This window comes from Pongo pygmaeus, chromosome X, assembly GCF_028885625.2.
Source record: "Pongo pygmaeus isolate AG05252 chromosome X, NHGRI_mPonPyg2-v2.0_pri, whole genome shotgun sequence".
NCBI classification, from domain to species: domain Eukaryota; kingdom Metazoa; phylum Chordata; class Mammalia; order Primates; family Hominidae; genus Pongo; species Pongo pygmaeus.
The window spans coordinates 154,247,750-154,263,493 of NC_072396.2; the positions used below are offsets into that span (position 1 = coordinate 154,247,750).

Sequence of the window (15,744 nt, forward strand, 5' to 3'; positions counted from 1 at the left end):
GTCACAGAAAGGATTGGCAGGCCAACAGTCCCAGAAGGGGTGGAGCTGGCCAACAGTGAGGAAGTGACACAGAGCTCAAAGGTCAGGACCTACACAGATGGATTTTATTGGTGACCTTGGCCACCAAGGTCAGTGCTGAGGTGAGAGTTTAGTGGATTGGGGAGGTGGAAGCCTGTGTAGAGAATGGTGAAGAACAAATGGACAATGAGGCCACAGACACAGCCAGAACAGCCTAGTGTGCACTCGCTCTGCCTTGGAAGTCGGGTGAAGGAGTGGAAAGCAGAAACAGGCAGGGGTAAGGGGGCTCGCACTTTTGCAGCTGGGAGGGATGAGAATGGATGGAGAGGCTGCAGGGAAGGTAGGTGAGAAGGAAGACCTTGCTCATTCTGCTTGCAGACGTGGGAAGCAGGGACAGTGGTGGGGAGTCGAGGGAAGAGGCCTCGAACCCAGAACATGCACACACAAAATTCCAGGTCTCAGTGACAGAGATTATTAATAGGGCCCATTCAGCAAGTACACGCTAGGTGGCATCTGATCCTCTGAATGGCACATTAAGGACTCCAAGACGCAGAAAGGTTAATTAACTTGCCCAGAGTCACACAGCTGATAAGGGGCACAGCCAGGATGCATACCCACATCCACCCTGTCCAATCCCCTACCTCTGGCTGTCCACCAGCTTCCATTTCTACAAGAGGAAAGGTGCTATCCACTGAGAAATGGGGCACAGGGGTGGCAAAGGCCTGGAGGGGAGCAGTGAAAGGGAGCAGAGAAGAGGTCATGCAAACAGAGCAGCTGCAGAGGACAAGTGAGGTGAGCTGAGCAGAGAGCTTGCCTGGGCTGCTGGGGCTGGAGGCGGGGCATCTGAGGGCCTCCCTGCTTGGTGGGGGCATGGATTTTCTCCAGCAGCTTTCAGGACTTGGACTAGAGAGCAGAGGGTGTGGCTGGACTGTCTGACGATAAAGGTACTGCAGGAGAGGCAAGGATAAATGGACAAGTATGGTGAGCTGAGCGGCTGGGAAGAACAGGAAGTCACCTACCACCAGGCCTTAGCTATTTATGGAAGCAACAAAGCCAACAGGACCTGGACACAAAGGGGAGATAGAAATCCATACTCTAGCAATCCCCGTGAGTTAGAGCAAGGGAGGTGCTAGGAGAAGAGGTTGTGGTCAGTGTGGTGACTCGGAAGGAGCAGGCAACAAACTCCTGAGTGTGGCCCCTGAGGTTACTGGCTCATGTGGAGCTGAGTTAGAGGGCTGGAGCTGAAGAGAGCCCAGAGCTGAGTCTCCAGGGTGCAGTGAGATGGGCTTGGATGCAAACATCCAAAGCTACAAGAGGACAGTGAGCAGGCCAGAGTTCAAGGGGAATACAGGGCTGAGACCAGCATATGCATGCATCAGGGAGGCCCTCTGAGTCATGCTGTCCACTGTGTGTAAGGAGGGGACTAAGAACTTGAAGGAGATCGCTCCGTGTGGCCGACACGGTCCTAGATACTTCTACATGCTCTCTTTGGTTCTTGCTGAAAATCTCTAAAGTAGGTGTCATCATGGAAAAACTTTACCTACCTTGTTTCAGTTTTATAGAGAAGAAAACTCAGGGAGGCTCAGGGAGGTAACATGACTTGACAGAGGTTAGGCAGCTGGTATGAGGTAGAACATGAATTCGAACCCACACTGCTGGGAACCAACAGACCCAACCATGGGGCTTTGGAGTTACAGTCCCTGGGGATGAATCGGCTCCACCCAGCACTAATTTTGTGCTGTCAGACAAGTCAGCACACCTCTCATGCCTTGAATTTCCTCACCTAGACAACAGAGAGCAGGTACCTCACTAAGTCCCCATGAGGACTAAAGGCGATACCACACATGAATCAGCGCCCTTCCTGGCACACAGTCCATTTTGAAGGGTCATTTTAAGTGACCATCAAAAATAAAGCATCCAGGTGCAGCCTCAGAGCCAGTTCAAGCCACTTCACCATCAGGAGCCCAGAAACACAAAATTAGAAAACAAACAGATGGATGCATTACTTTCCAAACTCTCAGTGAAACAGGAATCAAATAGATTTGAGGAATGTACACCTCTCACCACCCAAACTCTTGTTGTGCAAACTCAGGGGCCAAGTAAGTTTGGATAGCAAGGGATATCTGTATGCGGTGGTTTTGTTCTGTGTTTGTTTTAAACAATACTCTACAGCAGAGGCTCTCAAACTTATCAGAATCACCTGGTGTGCTTTTTTTTTTTTTTTTTTAAAGAAATGTTGGTTGTCAGGTCAAGTCCCACCTCCAGCTTCCAACTGTGTAAATCTGAGTGGGCCAAGACTTTGCATTTCCAACAAGCCCTCCCAGAAATTCTAAGGCAGGTAGTCCAGGATGCACACTTTGAAAACACTGCCATCTTCCAACCACTATAGCTTGCCTGCCACAGCATTCATATGGTAAGAGAAGGGCAGGGTTCTGTGTGGAATATTCCAGAAAGAGCATTAGTCAATGTGTATTCTGCTCTCCAGGGAGAAAGGGTGACTGATGAGTCAGTGTGAGGATTCTAATTGTGTGGCTGCTCTGCCCCTAAATCATGGCAAAGGAATGCCAGACATCACAGCTGGATGGCACTGGCCATGATGGTGTCCCAGTTCCCTCTGCACCAAGGTCCTGCTCACCAAGCCACCCCGAGAGTGACAGCTAGCCAGGATGGGCTTTCCCACAGAGGGAACCTGCAAGTACCAGCAAACCAAGCATTCTGGGCTGCTCGGGAGTTGCTCATCACTCTACAATCAATGAGCTGTCACCTAAACAGTATCCCCCTGGTTTAGGAATGGTCACCCAGGCTGGTTCCCCACCTCTGTGTCCACACACAACAAGTCACCAACTCTCTGGATATTCCCTTCTTTAGAAAGTAAGACACTGGTTGGGAGAGTCCTGATCCAGGCAACACTGCCTGTGTCCTAAATACCTATAGGACACCTCCACCCCAGCACTTTGCCCGATAACTCACACAAAGAAAGCTCTTAATAAGACATTATAGGTGGAGTTGTGTCTACTGAGAAGAGTGGTTTCACCTATGACACTATGTCATCAGTGTCCAATACATCCCCAAACTATGTCCTTGATACCTGAAAGTCCACAGGAATTGGGCCATACGGCACACTGATGTTTAAGGCTTGGACGTCTTCCCGTTGCCTGATGTCCATCCAGGGGTTGTAGGCCACAGGGGGTAGGCCATCAGGGACCTCAGGATCGGGGGCCAGGGTGATGTTCTCCAAGGGATATAACTTCTGAAATTCCTTGGGGAAAAACACAAAGCCACAAAGTTGTCACTCTTTTAGCAAAAGCACAAGGTTGTGGCTCTATTACTGTCTATACTGCCTTTTCTCTAAGCCTGCGATGCATTTAAGTGGTGGCTCACTAGCACTCCCCATGTGCTCGGCCCTGACCTGGAAGTCCAGCCTTAAGTTATTCTCATGAGATGCCAATGGCAATGAAATCATACGACTTCTGTTTCCTACAAACTGAGCAGCAACAACTCTCTTCCTTCATACAAACAGACACCCTTCTGTTCCTGTCCCCACCTCCTGCCTGGCTAGAAAAGTGTGGTGAGGTGTTGGGTTCCCAAAACCACCCTCAGGTTCAGTAATTCACTAGGGGAACTCATAGGATTCAGCATTTAGTCTCACTCACAGCTATGACTTATTACAGTGAAACACACTCAGCAAAGAAAAAAGGCACATGAGGCAAAGTCTAGAGGAAACTAGGCACAAGCTTCAAGTCCTCTTCCAGGGAAGTCACATAGGATACTTACTTCTCCCAGCAACGAGTTGTGTGACAATACATGTGAAATGCTGCTAACTAGAGAAGCTCATTAAAGCCTCATTATCCAGTTTTTATTTGGGGCTGGTCAGATAGGTACTATCTGTCTGGAACATATCAAAATTCCAGGCTCCCAGAAAAAAAAAAACCCAGGGATTTATCATCAACCATAATGTTTGTCTAAACGGTTTAAGCATAGTAAGCCAATTCTGGGAATAATGGGAACACTTCGGAAATCAAAGTTCCCAGATGCCAGCCAAGGGCTAGACTTATAAGCAGGCCTTTCAAAGAATCACAGCCAGGCCAGCTTTGTTAACTGTTTTCTGCAAAGAGGCAGGAGAGGTGAACCTCACAGCCTTCTTCTATCAAGGGGGCTGACAGCTCCTACTAGGAAGGCAAGATCCCCTGGGCCAATCAAAGCAAGATACCTGCAGCATCAAAGAGCATACTGCTGGTCTCTACTCTCATTACATGTGAGGGGCATTCTCTGCAAAGTCAAAAGGATAGGATGCTCAGGCCCTCATAAAACATAATAGGGAAAAATGGAAAAGGATTCTAAAACAGAAAAGACTACATGCTCTAAATGACATACAAGCAAGTACAGGATTTGAGGTTCCAAGAAGCAATGCAGTGCTTTGTGTTTAGATGATCTAACCTGACAGGCTCGGGGGGAACAGGCAGTTTTTAAAGAGAGTTTCACATTCCCTGGGGCTGTTTTGGGAGGGCCATCCCTTATTACAGGCTTTGGCAGCCAGCTCTGATTCACTTCTCTGTGGTGATCTCACCATCCAACCCAACATCTGCTCAATAAGTTCAAGGAAAGGAAATCAAATCCTCCAGTGGAGGGAAGCGGAAAGCCAAGCATTTCTTACAAGATTCTTACATGTTCTTGGCCTTGACCTCTAAATCCCATCTTTACTCCACTGAGGACACTGGTGCCCATTAGGCATCCATGGTGCCTGGGGATGGCAGGATGTGGCCACCTTCCCTGTGCAAATCCCTCCCTCAACAAACAACACAGCTGTGGCAGCTGTGCTGGATCAGCCCTCAACCAGCTCTTCACCTTGGGGTATCTGAAGGGGATGTGTGGCTTATGATACCCAACGGCCAGGAAGAAAGGACTGGCTGACGTTTTCATCTTTTCCAACAACTGTATGGCTTGCTCAGTGCTCTGTTTGTCAGGCAAGGTGCCCTCGGGAACATCCAGCACATCCACAGGGCAAAGCAGGTTGGCATGGAGTTCTCCATCTGGCCCTCGACATGTCTTTCAAAACAAAATATATAACATCAGCTTTTTAAGTGCAAGAAATGGAAGCCACGAAGGCTACACACACACAGATTTAATGTTCACATAATCAGCCCTTCACGTGTTAGTCACTCAGACTGAACAGAGACATCAGAAGTAGAACTAAGACAGAAAAGTGTTTCTTGTTTTCCAGGCAGGGGCCAGAAATCCACTAGCACTTGGTTTCTTGCTACTAATACTCTTTCTCCAGATCATAACTAATTAAAAGAAACCCCGGTAGACTAATTATAAAAAAAATCCATCTCTAATTCAACAACAAAAAAATGCCATTAAAAATGGGCAAAGGATTTGGATAGACATTTCTCCAAAGATGATATACAAATGGCCAATTGAACATGGAAATGTGTCTAACATCATTAGTCATTAGGGAAATGCAAATCAAAACCACTTCACACCCAATAGGATGGTTATAATTTTTTAAGATGGAAAATAACAAGTGTTGACGAGGATGCAGAAAAATTAGAACCCTCTCACATTGCTGGTGGGAATGTAAAATAGTGCAGCCACTTTGAAAGCCAGTCTGGCAATTCCTCAAACAGTTAAATATAGTTATTATACCCAAAAAAATTAAAAATATATGCCCATAAGAACACTTGTACAAAAATGTCGAAGGCAGCATTATTCCTAATAGTCAAAAGTAGAAACAACCCAAATATCCATCAAGTGATGAATTGATAAACAAAATGTGGTACAACAGACAATTACGCAGCCATAAAAAGGAATGAAAGGCTGGGTGCGGTGGCTCACACCTCTAATCCCAGCACTTTGGGAGGTGAGTGGATTGCCTGAGGTCAGGAGTTCGAGACCAGCCTGTCCAACATGGTGAAACCCCGTCTCTACTAAAAATACAAACATTAGCTGGGTGTGGTGGTGGGCACCTGTAATCTCAGCTACTCAGCAGGCTGGGGCAGGAGAATCATCACTTGAACCTGGGAGGTGGAGGCTGCAGTGAGCTGAGATTGCGCCATTGCACTCCAGCCTGGGTGACAAGAGTGAAGCTCCATCTCAAAAAAAAAAAAAAAAGGAATGAAGTACCAATTTATACTGTTATGTGGTTGAACCTCAAAAACATTATTCTAAGTGAAAGAAGCCAGAAACAAATGGCTACGTAGTATATGACTCTATTTATACCAAATGGACAAAATAGGCAAATCCATGGAGACCAAAAATAGTTCAGTTGTTGTCCCAGGCTGGGTGCTGAGACAAAATGAGGAAAGACTGGTGGGTACAGGGTTTCTTTTGAGAGCGATTAAAATGGTCTAAGATCGATTTGGGTGATGGCTGCACAACTCTGTGAATATACTAAAAACCATTAAATTATATACTTCAAAAGGGAGAGTTTTATGGTATATGAACTCTATTTTAATTAAAAAATTAAAAAGAAAAAAAAACCCGTTTCAAATTTCAAAGACAGGCTAAGGCTTGTAAGTGACAGGGTCCCAATCAACCTGATAAGGTGACAGTCCATGGGATTTCCAGATCTTCAGCTACACTAGGCACAGAATGAAACCTCCTGCTTTGTTTCCTAAAGTAGACATGCTGGCCATGAGACCAAAGTTAGTTTTGACCATAATTTGTATACCACAAAGACCGAGGGGCTGTGTCAGCTGCTGTTCCATCTCAAACAGTGTTGCCTTTTCACAGCCCTGTCTTGCTCACCCCACCCTTGGGCAGGACAGCCCAGCACCCGCCTCAGACCACTTGTTCATCATCTATATATACACGATTTGCAGCACTCGAGGGAGATTTAGTATTGTCAGACCCACCACTTTGAGAAGAAATGGGTAGGGGGGCAGTTAGGGCAGGGACCTGGCATTCGTAAGTGAGGCCACTAAAAAGGAGCAAGATGGCTTCAGGGAATTAAGATGGGATCTTCCCTATTCAAGCCACAAGCCAAAGGCCAGAGCTCACAGTTTTCACTGTATTCTGAAATGGAAAGCTGTCAAGAATTTAGAACAATACCTTCCACCTCACTTCCAAATCCTCACCCTTCCCAACATGATGTTTACTAAAACCTCAGAGGTACATTTCATGTCTCAGTTCCCCAGCTGGTTTTCTGAGTTTCTTAAATGTGAGTTTTAGTTTCATTTATACATTTGGGATTCCTCTAAACCAAGATTTTCTTTGTAGGTTACTTTTTTTCATAATGCTCTAAAAATTTAAAACCCCTATCAGAGGTCTCAGCTGCTGAACATACACATTAGGTCTGAGACAGATACACAGCATGCCTTTCTCCCATTCTGGGCTGAGGCTCCTGGAGCTCAGCCTCTTTTCTCCCTCCCATGTCTCAGCATCTCCTACAACTCTCAGTCTCATCCAGCGTGAGCACTGGGGAGCTATTCAATGAGTCTGACACGTTAGAGCCCAAGGTTTTAGAACAAGTAGCACCCACCAGCTTCTAGAATGAAGCCACTGCTCCTGTCGGGCCTAATGCTGAAGATCCCAACACTTACTTCTGTCAAAACATTATCACAAATGAAACCCACAACTTCGTGGTATATAACCAGCTTCACAGAACATGTAGTATACCCAGTAGTTTATGTGACAAAGGAAAAAGCAGTTCCTCTTCAGAAATGTCCCTTTCACAGCCTTACCTTAGTGTTTTCATACTTCTCAGAGGAAGGATGATAAGGTGGAAAAGACCAGCTATATGGAGAATCATCGGTATGGTTAGAAGATATCCCTTGGAAAAAAAAAAAAAAGGTTGTTAAAACATGATGAGTCTTTCAACACCCCACTCCCCATAATTAAAACTCTGTAAACAAATGGGCAAGTGAAACCTCCCTTCTTTGGGGCTCAGTTTCCTCATCTACAAAAGTCCCCTCTAAAGCCAGACTCTCTAGTTTCTATTTGAGAACTAAGCATCTGACTTCCTGGTCCCTAAGCCCTGGTGATTTGTGCTAGGCTCTGTGGAAGGGACCCACAAGGACAAGATCAGTCAGCTCCTTAGAGACCACGCTGAAACCTATCTCTCACCCTATGAAGGAGGCAGCAGAGGCATCAGCACCACCAGGGAGCCGATGGGGACAGGAGAGGGAGGCTCAGGGAAGGTATGTGCCTTAACTATGCTAACCAGATATTAGATGAGGGAGCCAGGACTCAAAACCATGTTTTAGAATTCCAAGTTCAAGTGTTGATTCATGAAGCAGAAACCCACCCTTAAGCTTAGTAGTTTATAGTTTATTTGTGAAGACAATATAACAGCACTGGAAACCAAGGAAGGACTGCCAGCTTTCAAAAGCATCGAAGTGCCAAGTGGGAGATCCTCCAAGCACAGAGGTTATTGTGAATCAGGTGAGGACTGGCAGGGAGGACTTCTAGGAGCCAGTGAGGCCTGTGAGGGATCTGAAGGGAAGTGCTGCCTATAGTGGTTAACCAGGAGTGGAGGGGATCACAGGCAGAACCTCGAGAGAAAGCATCAGCAGCAGTCACACAGTGGGACTCCCATAGGGAGCATCAGAAGAGGCAGGAATGGAGAGAAAGAGGGCAGCGGGTGGAGGGCCTATGAAGACAGCAAGCACTGTGGAAAGAGCACACAGGAGGCCAACAACCACAGGTCCAAATCCTGATGCTGCCTCTTAGCATCCTTGCAACTTCTGGCAAGCTACTTGACTCCCATGAGCCTCCACGTCTTCCTTGGGAAATGATGATGATGATAAAAACCCACCTTGCTTGCTGTTGGGAAGATTAAAGGAGTGGCCAGCATGGTAAACGGTACATACCTGGCACTCAGTGGTGGCTACTGTCATCTTGAAGCAGGCCCAATGCTAACAGAAAAAGGACTTGAGAACAAAGACTCAGCTGAAAAATGTGTTCCCACAAGGGCTGCAGGGAAAGGTTTATTCTCTGGGAAGGACATGGTGCTTAGAGCCTGATGCCAAAATCGAATTATCAGGAGGGAGGAGGTCAAGCAACATCACTCAGTTCTTGCCTGGTTTCCCCTCCCAAAGCACAATCTCGTCCCTCTGCTGTGTTTCCTCCTCTCTCCAAAATCATCACTTCCCTCCAGCTGCATTTGGGCAAGGGGTGTGGTAATGAGAACACCAAACTTCAGAAAGTTCTCCTCACACTGGGCTTTTGGCTGTGCAATATGATTCCTGACAGGTTCACCTCTGAAACTGGCCTGACTTAGTAGAGCTGAATGTTACTCTCAACCTGGGCTGGCCAGCTGAGTTCCTGCAGAAGGCTGCCAAGCCTGCCGGTGTAACCACTGAGCAAAGGGAAAGAGACTGAAAACATTCATCATTCCCAAATGATAAGCATTATTGTCCCTATGGCACTGTTGTCTTCCAATACTTTTTTCTCCATTTTTTTTTCTCAAATACTCATGCATTACTTCTATAAATAAAAAGTTTTAAAGTTTGTTTGCTTTTCACTATCCCCATATTGGCATTAAAGAGAACCAGTTTATCAGGCAGCATCTGAGGTAAGGAATGTCCGTCTCTGGGACCCTATAGATCCTAGGTACCAGATTACACTCATCTTTCTGACTTAATTCACAGAGTGGATAGCAGCCCCCACCTAAGCACAGCCCCCTCACTGGGCAATAAGTCAGCAACAGCAATGCTGGCCACGTGGGAGGCCCTCAGGTGTCCTCACCCCACCCCTAGGTTTACTGACACGTAACCTGCAGGGAAGCGGGGGGCCCCGAGCTGGACTCCACCCAACACTGCCACCTCCCCAGCCTGTGTCCTCCCTACCACCCGAGGAGCTGAAGGACCCAACAGCACACCCTCTGTGGTTTCCGAAAGGAAGCAAAGCTCTTTCTACCCTTTTTCACTTTGGGTGAAAACATGTGGCTGGGTTGACAAGTTGGTTTTTTAGAAAGGAAGCACTGATTAGCGAGGGACTCGCCCAGCCAGAAGAGGGCTCTGCAAAGACAGCCCCATCCCCAGGATGGGAATGCTGGATTCAGACACCACAAACCAAGAGAACCCAGACTCTGGACGTGGAGCAGTACCAGGGTGAAAGACTTTTCCCACCGACATGGTCACATAGCCATTCTCCTTGAAGTACTGGGGGATGGTGGAGAAGTTTCCAGCATGCACCCTCCAATAGGAGTTGAAGTCGTACAGGCGGGTGGTGTCAGGTCTCCTGCCAGTGAGGAAAGAAACGCGGCTCGGGGCGCACACTGCTTGCTGTTGGGGAGCAGAAGCAGAGGTAAGCATCGCCACAGCAAAACATGTCTGCCATCTCTTAGGTAACCAAGCAACCGCCCTCCTGAGGCCCCTAGCAAACAGCTTGGTAGCTGAGTCATGCAGAGCTCAAACCAGACACTGGGATTTGGGTGTCACCTAGGCAACAGACTGCTTCCGGGAGAGAAAAGGGAAGCAATCAGCCCCTGAAACCAGCAGATGCTTATCTCCTCCTACGCAATGGCCTCCCCAGGCACACAGAGCAGCCAGTGTTGCTGGGGGCAGAGCCATGAGGGGGTTCAGGGAGCAGAGCCACCCTGGCTAGCTCTCACCTGAGGCCCGGTCTGCAGACCTGTGGGTGCCCTTCTGCAGCACCCCTTCCTTCTGAGCATCAGGCAAGCGCCCGTTCTGGGAGAAAGCTGGCCAGGGCTGCCGTGAGCACATCAGGGTCAGGGTGCACCTTCCACCCAAGGAGAAGGCCACCCTTGAAGGTCAAGCTTTCCCGTGAGTGGAAAACCAGATTTTCTCCACTACCATTTTCCAGACTATGCTTCCCTCTAACAAGATGTCCCGCACAATCTGTGCCATCTGACAATAGCTGAAGCTCCCCGCCCCCAACCCTCAGTGCACGAAGCAGCACACACCCACAGCTAGAGGTTCCCAGACATACCTGCGCAAAGGCATTCTGGAAGAGGAGGCTGTGGGATGCCAGTTGGTCAATATTTGGGGACCTCACCAGCTTATCCCCATAACAGCCCAGGGAGGGGCGCAGGTCATCCACGATGATGAGAAGAACGTTCAGACCATCTACACAGGAGGGAGGGGCTTTGGTGAGGTAACCTGCACTGACACTGAACCCTCCCTCATGGTAGGTGCTAGGTTATTAAGAGGCCCAAGGCTGGACCCTGCACCTTAACAGCCCAGCCAGGGAGGGCGCTGTGCCTCAGCAAGGGTGGGAGTGGGGCTCGAGGAGGAAGCCTGAGTCCTGGGTGGCAGGGTTAGGCTTTGGTCATGGCCTCCAACCTGGGTGAGGAAGGGAGATAGTGAGTGAAAGATGGTGGAAAGGAAAGATGAATTTAGGAAAAAAAGAGAATGATGTATGCAGGGAAGAACAGATGGTTGGATGGAGGAAGATAAGGAGGAAAAGATGAATAGCTGAAGGGAAGAAAGGATGGAGAGAAGGAGGGGAGGAGAGAGAGAAATATGAATGGATAGAAGGTAAAAGGGACGGATGGACCAATGGAGGGAGGAAAGCAGGGGGGAAGATGGATGGATAGAGATGGGAAAGATAAGGGAAAGAGGAAGGGAAGCACGGAGGGATAGGAGGAGGATGGATGAATAGATGGAAGGAGGGAAGCGAGGGATGAAGGGACGGTAGGAAGGAGTGAAAAATGGAGGGAGGGAACGAATGATGGATGGATGAAAGAAGGAATGGTAGGAGAGAGGGAGGGTAAAAAGAATGGATATAAACAAAGAAGGAAGGAAGGGAGGGAGGGAGGCAGGAAGGGAGAGGAGATGGCAGGGAGGGCGTGGGCGGCACCTGTGGTCGAGTCGGCCTGCGTTTCGGATCCGAGGGCGACACAGACGGAGCTCAGAACCAGACCCAGCCAGAGAAGGCCTCGGCCGGTCCGGGGTGGCGGCATTTCGGCTTCGACACGGCCGCTCCGGAGCAGGGGAGACAGGCTGCAGCAGGTGGCGCAGTTAGCAGCCGCCGCCGCCGCCGCCGCAGCCACAGAGACCGCCTCGTCGGGAACCCATGAAGACTGCGCAACACAGCCTCCACCCGGGCCCGCAGGCCCGGGCGCTGGCTGCAGCGCGAGTGCGTCTGTGCGACTCTTCCCTGCGTCCCTCCCCTCGGGGGCGGGTTCTAGAGGTGCGCGTCATCCTGCGGCAATAGGCGTGGCCGAGAGACAGGCGCAGAGCGGGGGCGGGCCCGTTGCTTTGCAAGTTTCGCAGACCCAGCGGCCCGCAGACCCCTAGGTGTAGAACTGCTAGGGGTATTGCGATTCAGCCACTGCCCTTAACCACTAGCAGTTTCCCGTCTTTTTGCCTTTGCTTGTGCTATGCCTTTCACCTGGAAGCCCTGCCCTTCCTTCTTATCTTTATAAAAGACACACTTCTTGTAAGCCAGCCTCAATGCCATTCTCCTTCCATGAGGCCTTTTGAGAAAGTCCCTTCCTCCATCTAAAGGGACTCCCTTTCCTATTCATTTCTTCCACTAATTCTTATTAAGTATCGCAAATATGTATACCAGGCGCTGTTGGTGGCACTGGGGCTCTATGTCCCTGCTTTGGTGGAGCTTAAAACAATAAAAAAATATATAGAATGTCGGTGGGCATACCTGGTCTGAAGAAAAATAAAGCGTGGGTGCGCGGCATGCTTGTTATTTTCTATGGGGTGGCCAGGCAGAGCCTCACTAGTGAAGTGGCATTTGAACAAAATTTTGAAGGAAGTGAGGGAGCAAGCCGCATTGAGGTCTGCAAGAAGGGTGCGCCAAGCAGAGAGAGCAGCAATTGTGGGGAGATGGAATCCTAGCCCTACACTGTACTGTACTGAATACTATTATACCGTCCTAATACTGTAAACACAGTTTGATTTTCAACTTTGATAATCAATCTATAACAAAGCCCAGATGACTTAATTATGACTAAACAACAGTGGACAATGGGAAGGTACAAATACAGCTGTGATGGTGCTGTGGTGCACTGCTCAGATCTCCCTTCAAGACCAAAAATTTTATTTCCCTAGCTGGCTTGAGAGCTGTTAGCTGTCGTTAGCCCTTATCAGAAATTGTCTTAGAAAAAGATAGGTACCTCAGCCAAGGTCACTCCTGTTCTCAGGAAGCCCACATCAATAATTCAACTTGAAGGCATAAAGGTCCAGCCCCTTACCCCAACTTGGGACATCTCTGAAAGGCCATCTCAGCTTCAGAGCTCCCTGTGGGGTTAACTGAAGGCTTTTTTGAGACTGCCCACTTTCTCTGTCTGTTGAATTTTGATTTCTCCCCTCCCCTCCCCTTCTACAGGTGTTGATCCTAAGAGTACTCCCTAAGAAACTTCCTGCACATTACTCTCCATCTTAGTCAGCTTCCTTGGGAACCTGGCCTGCAGCAAGTTGACAAAAAGCTGGGAGGAGGAAGGGAGATGGCAGGAAATGTAGGCACATTAATTTAGGGTTAGCAATTTAGGATTGTCTCCTTTGCCCCAGCCTATCGCAAAAAAAAAAATAATAATAATAAAAAAATCAATAGTTGTTGTCCCCAGTTCACAGAAAGAGAAATACAGATTTAAGGATATTATTTAAAGATACAAAAGTAAACAATAGAAAACTTAAAAATGGCAATAAATCTATATAGTAAAAGGAGAAGGGAAAATGGTAGGGAGAGATTAAACAAAATTTGTCATGAGTTGATAACCAATGAAGTTCATTGATGAACACCTGGGGTTTATTATACTATTTTCTGTAATCTTGTATAGGTTTGATCAATTTCCAAAATCCAAGGTTGAAAATATGTACATAAAAAGAGGAATGGATAAGTGATCTCATCTATCATAGGAAGAAGTCAGCAATGTCTAAAGTTGAAAACATTAGAAAGTTGATATAGAAATAGCATAGTATTTAGAAAGACAGGGACAATCTACTAGAAGAAATGAAAGTAGAAACATTTAAAATGAGAACAGAAGAGGGAAGGTGCAGCGCAGAGGGCCTTTGCTTTGTATGGTATGTCTTTTGGTCCTTTTTGACTTAGGTGTTAGTGTCCTCCCCCCAAAAATTGTATGTTGGAGTCCTAACACCCAGTATCTCAGAATGTGATCTTATTTGGAAACAGGGTCTTTAACAGGGTAATCAAGTTAAAAGGAGATAATTGGGTTGGGCCCTAATCCAATATGACTGGGGTCCTTATCAAAAGAAAAAATTTGGACACAGACACAAACACATAGAGAGAAGACATCCATGTGAAGACAATGGATTGAAGTGATGCACCTACAAGCCAGTGGATGCCAATGATTGCCAGCAAACCACAAGCAGCTAGGAAGAGGCAAGGAAGCATTCTTCTTCTATAGGTTTCAGGGGGTGCATGGTCCTGCTGGCACCTTGATTTAAGACTTCTGGCCTCCAAAACTGTAAGACAATGCATTTCTGTTGTTCTAAGCCACATAATTTGTAGTACTTTGTTACAGCAGCCCTAGAAAACTAACACTACCTATAAACAATTCAAAATTTAACAAGATTGATTGTCTCCGCTGGGATAGAAAATTATATATGCCACTTGGCACAATTGTGTGTGTTTGTTTTTGTTGTTTGTTTGCTCTGGTGTAAGCTCGAGGTTTTGCTGGGGCTCATAGCAGCAGAAGGACAAGAGTGGGAGCAAGTGGAGAGAGCCAGTAAGACAGCAGTTCAGGTGGCTGACAGTGGTTAAGAAGACTGGTGGACTGGGGACAAAGATCTAGGAGATGGGTGAGGATATAGAGAGGCAGCAAGGGTGTGAGAGTGCTGGTTTTAGTCCCAGAATGAGACCCTGAAATTTAAGATTTCTGAGGTAAAACAGATCCTGGTGATTTAAAGGTCAAGGATGTGGCCTTGAAGCTGGGAGGCTGAGGTAGGGAGGAAGAGATTGCTAGAGGTTAGAGATGAACAAGAAATCAAGGGTCTGTGAGTGGCACAGGCTGCTGGATGAATACACTGTAGTTCCCCAGAATGATGACAGGACACAGGGTACCAAGGCCACCTGTAAGCCTGGTACCTGAGTCTTCAGTGAATGAGGGATAAGGGCCAATCAATGCTATGTAACAAATGACCACAAGCTTCGTGGCTGTAAACATCACTCATTTGTCACCTCCTAGTTTCTGTGGGTCAGAAATCCAGGCACAGCTAAGCTGGGTCTTAAGTTCAGGGTCTCAAAAGGCTGCAGTGAAGGACTACATTCTCACTTAAAGCTCGGGATTGTGGATAGCACAATCCACAAGTGCTCAAGTCCTTTATATAAGATGGTGCAGTGTTTACATATAACATACATACATCCTCCCATATACTTTACATTACCTCTAGATTACTTATAATTCCTAATACAATGTAAGTGCCATGTAAATAGTTATTATACTGCATTATTTATGAAATGACAAGGGAAAAAAAGTCTGTACATGTTCACTGCAGAGACAACCATCCATCTTTTTCAAATTCAACAGTTGGTTGAATCCACAGATGTGGAACACATGGATAAGGAGGCTGATTGTAGTACATTCTACTTATACACAAGGGGTCACATACACTAGGGGGCAGGAAACTTGGGGGCCATCTAGAATGGCATCTACCACAAAAGAGCCCTATCTTGAGTCTCAACTCCAACAGATAACAGAAAATTTAATCTAGTCAATTCCACATTTTCCCAGTTACTTCAGGATTGTCTTACTAATTACCAATTATTGTTATCAAGCAATTTAGGATTGTCTCCTTTGCCCCAGCCTATCACCTAAATTCTGTGAGACTCTTAAATTCGGAGAGA

General features: G+C 47.2%; 1 protein-coding gene across 7 annotated transcripts in view; it reads right to left on the reverse strand.

Moving 5' to 3' along the window:
• Nucleotides 1–15,744, reverse strand: part of IDS (iduronate 2-sulfatase) — a 64,757-nt gene that overhangs the window by 14,725 nt on the left and 34,288 nt on the right. For all 7 annotated transcript variants that reach the window (XM_063660239.1, XM_063660241.1, XM_063660243.1 and 4 more), the window contains 6 exons: nt 11,782–11,924; nt 10,912–11,048; nt 10,067–10,244; nt 7,701–7,789; nt 4,864–5,064; nt 3,107–3,277 (listed from right to left, as the gene is read on the reverse strand). In XM_063660239.1, coding sequence (XP_063516309.1) covers nt 3,107–3,277; nt 4,864–5,064; nt 7,701–7,789; nt 10,067–10,244; nt 10,912–11,048; nt 11,782–11,924 — 919 coding nt within the window. The remainder of the gene's footprint in view (nt 1–3,106; nt 3,278–4,863; nt 5,065–7,700; nt 7,790–10,066; nt 10,245–10,911; nt 11,049–11,781; nt 11,925–15,744) is intronic.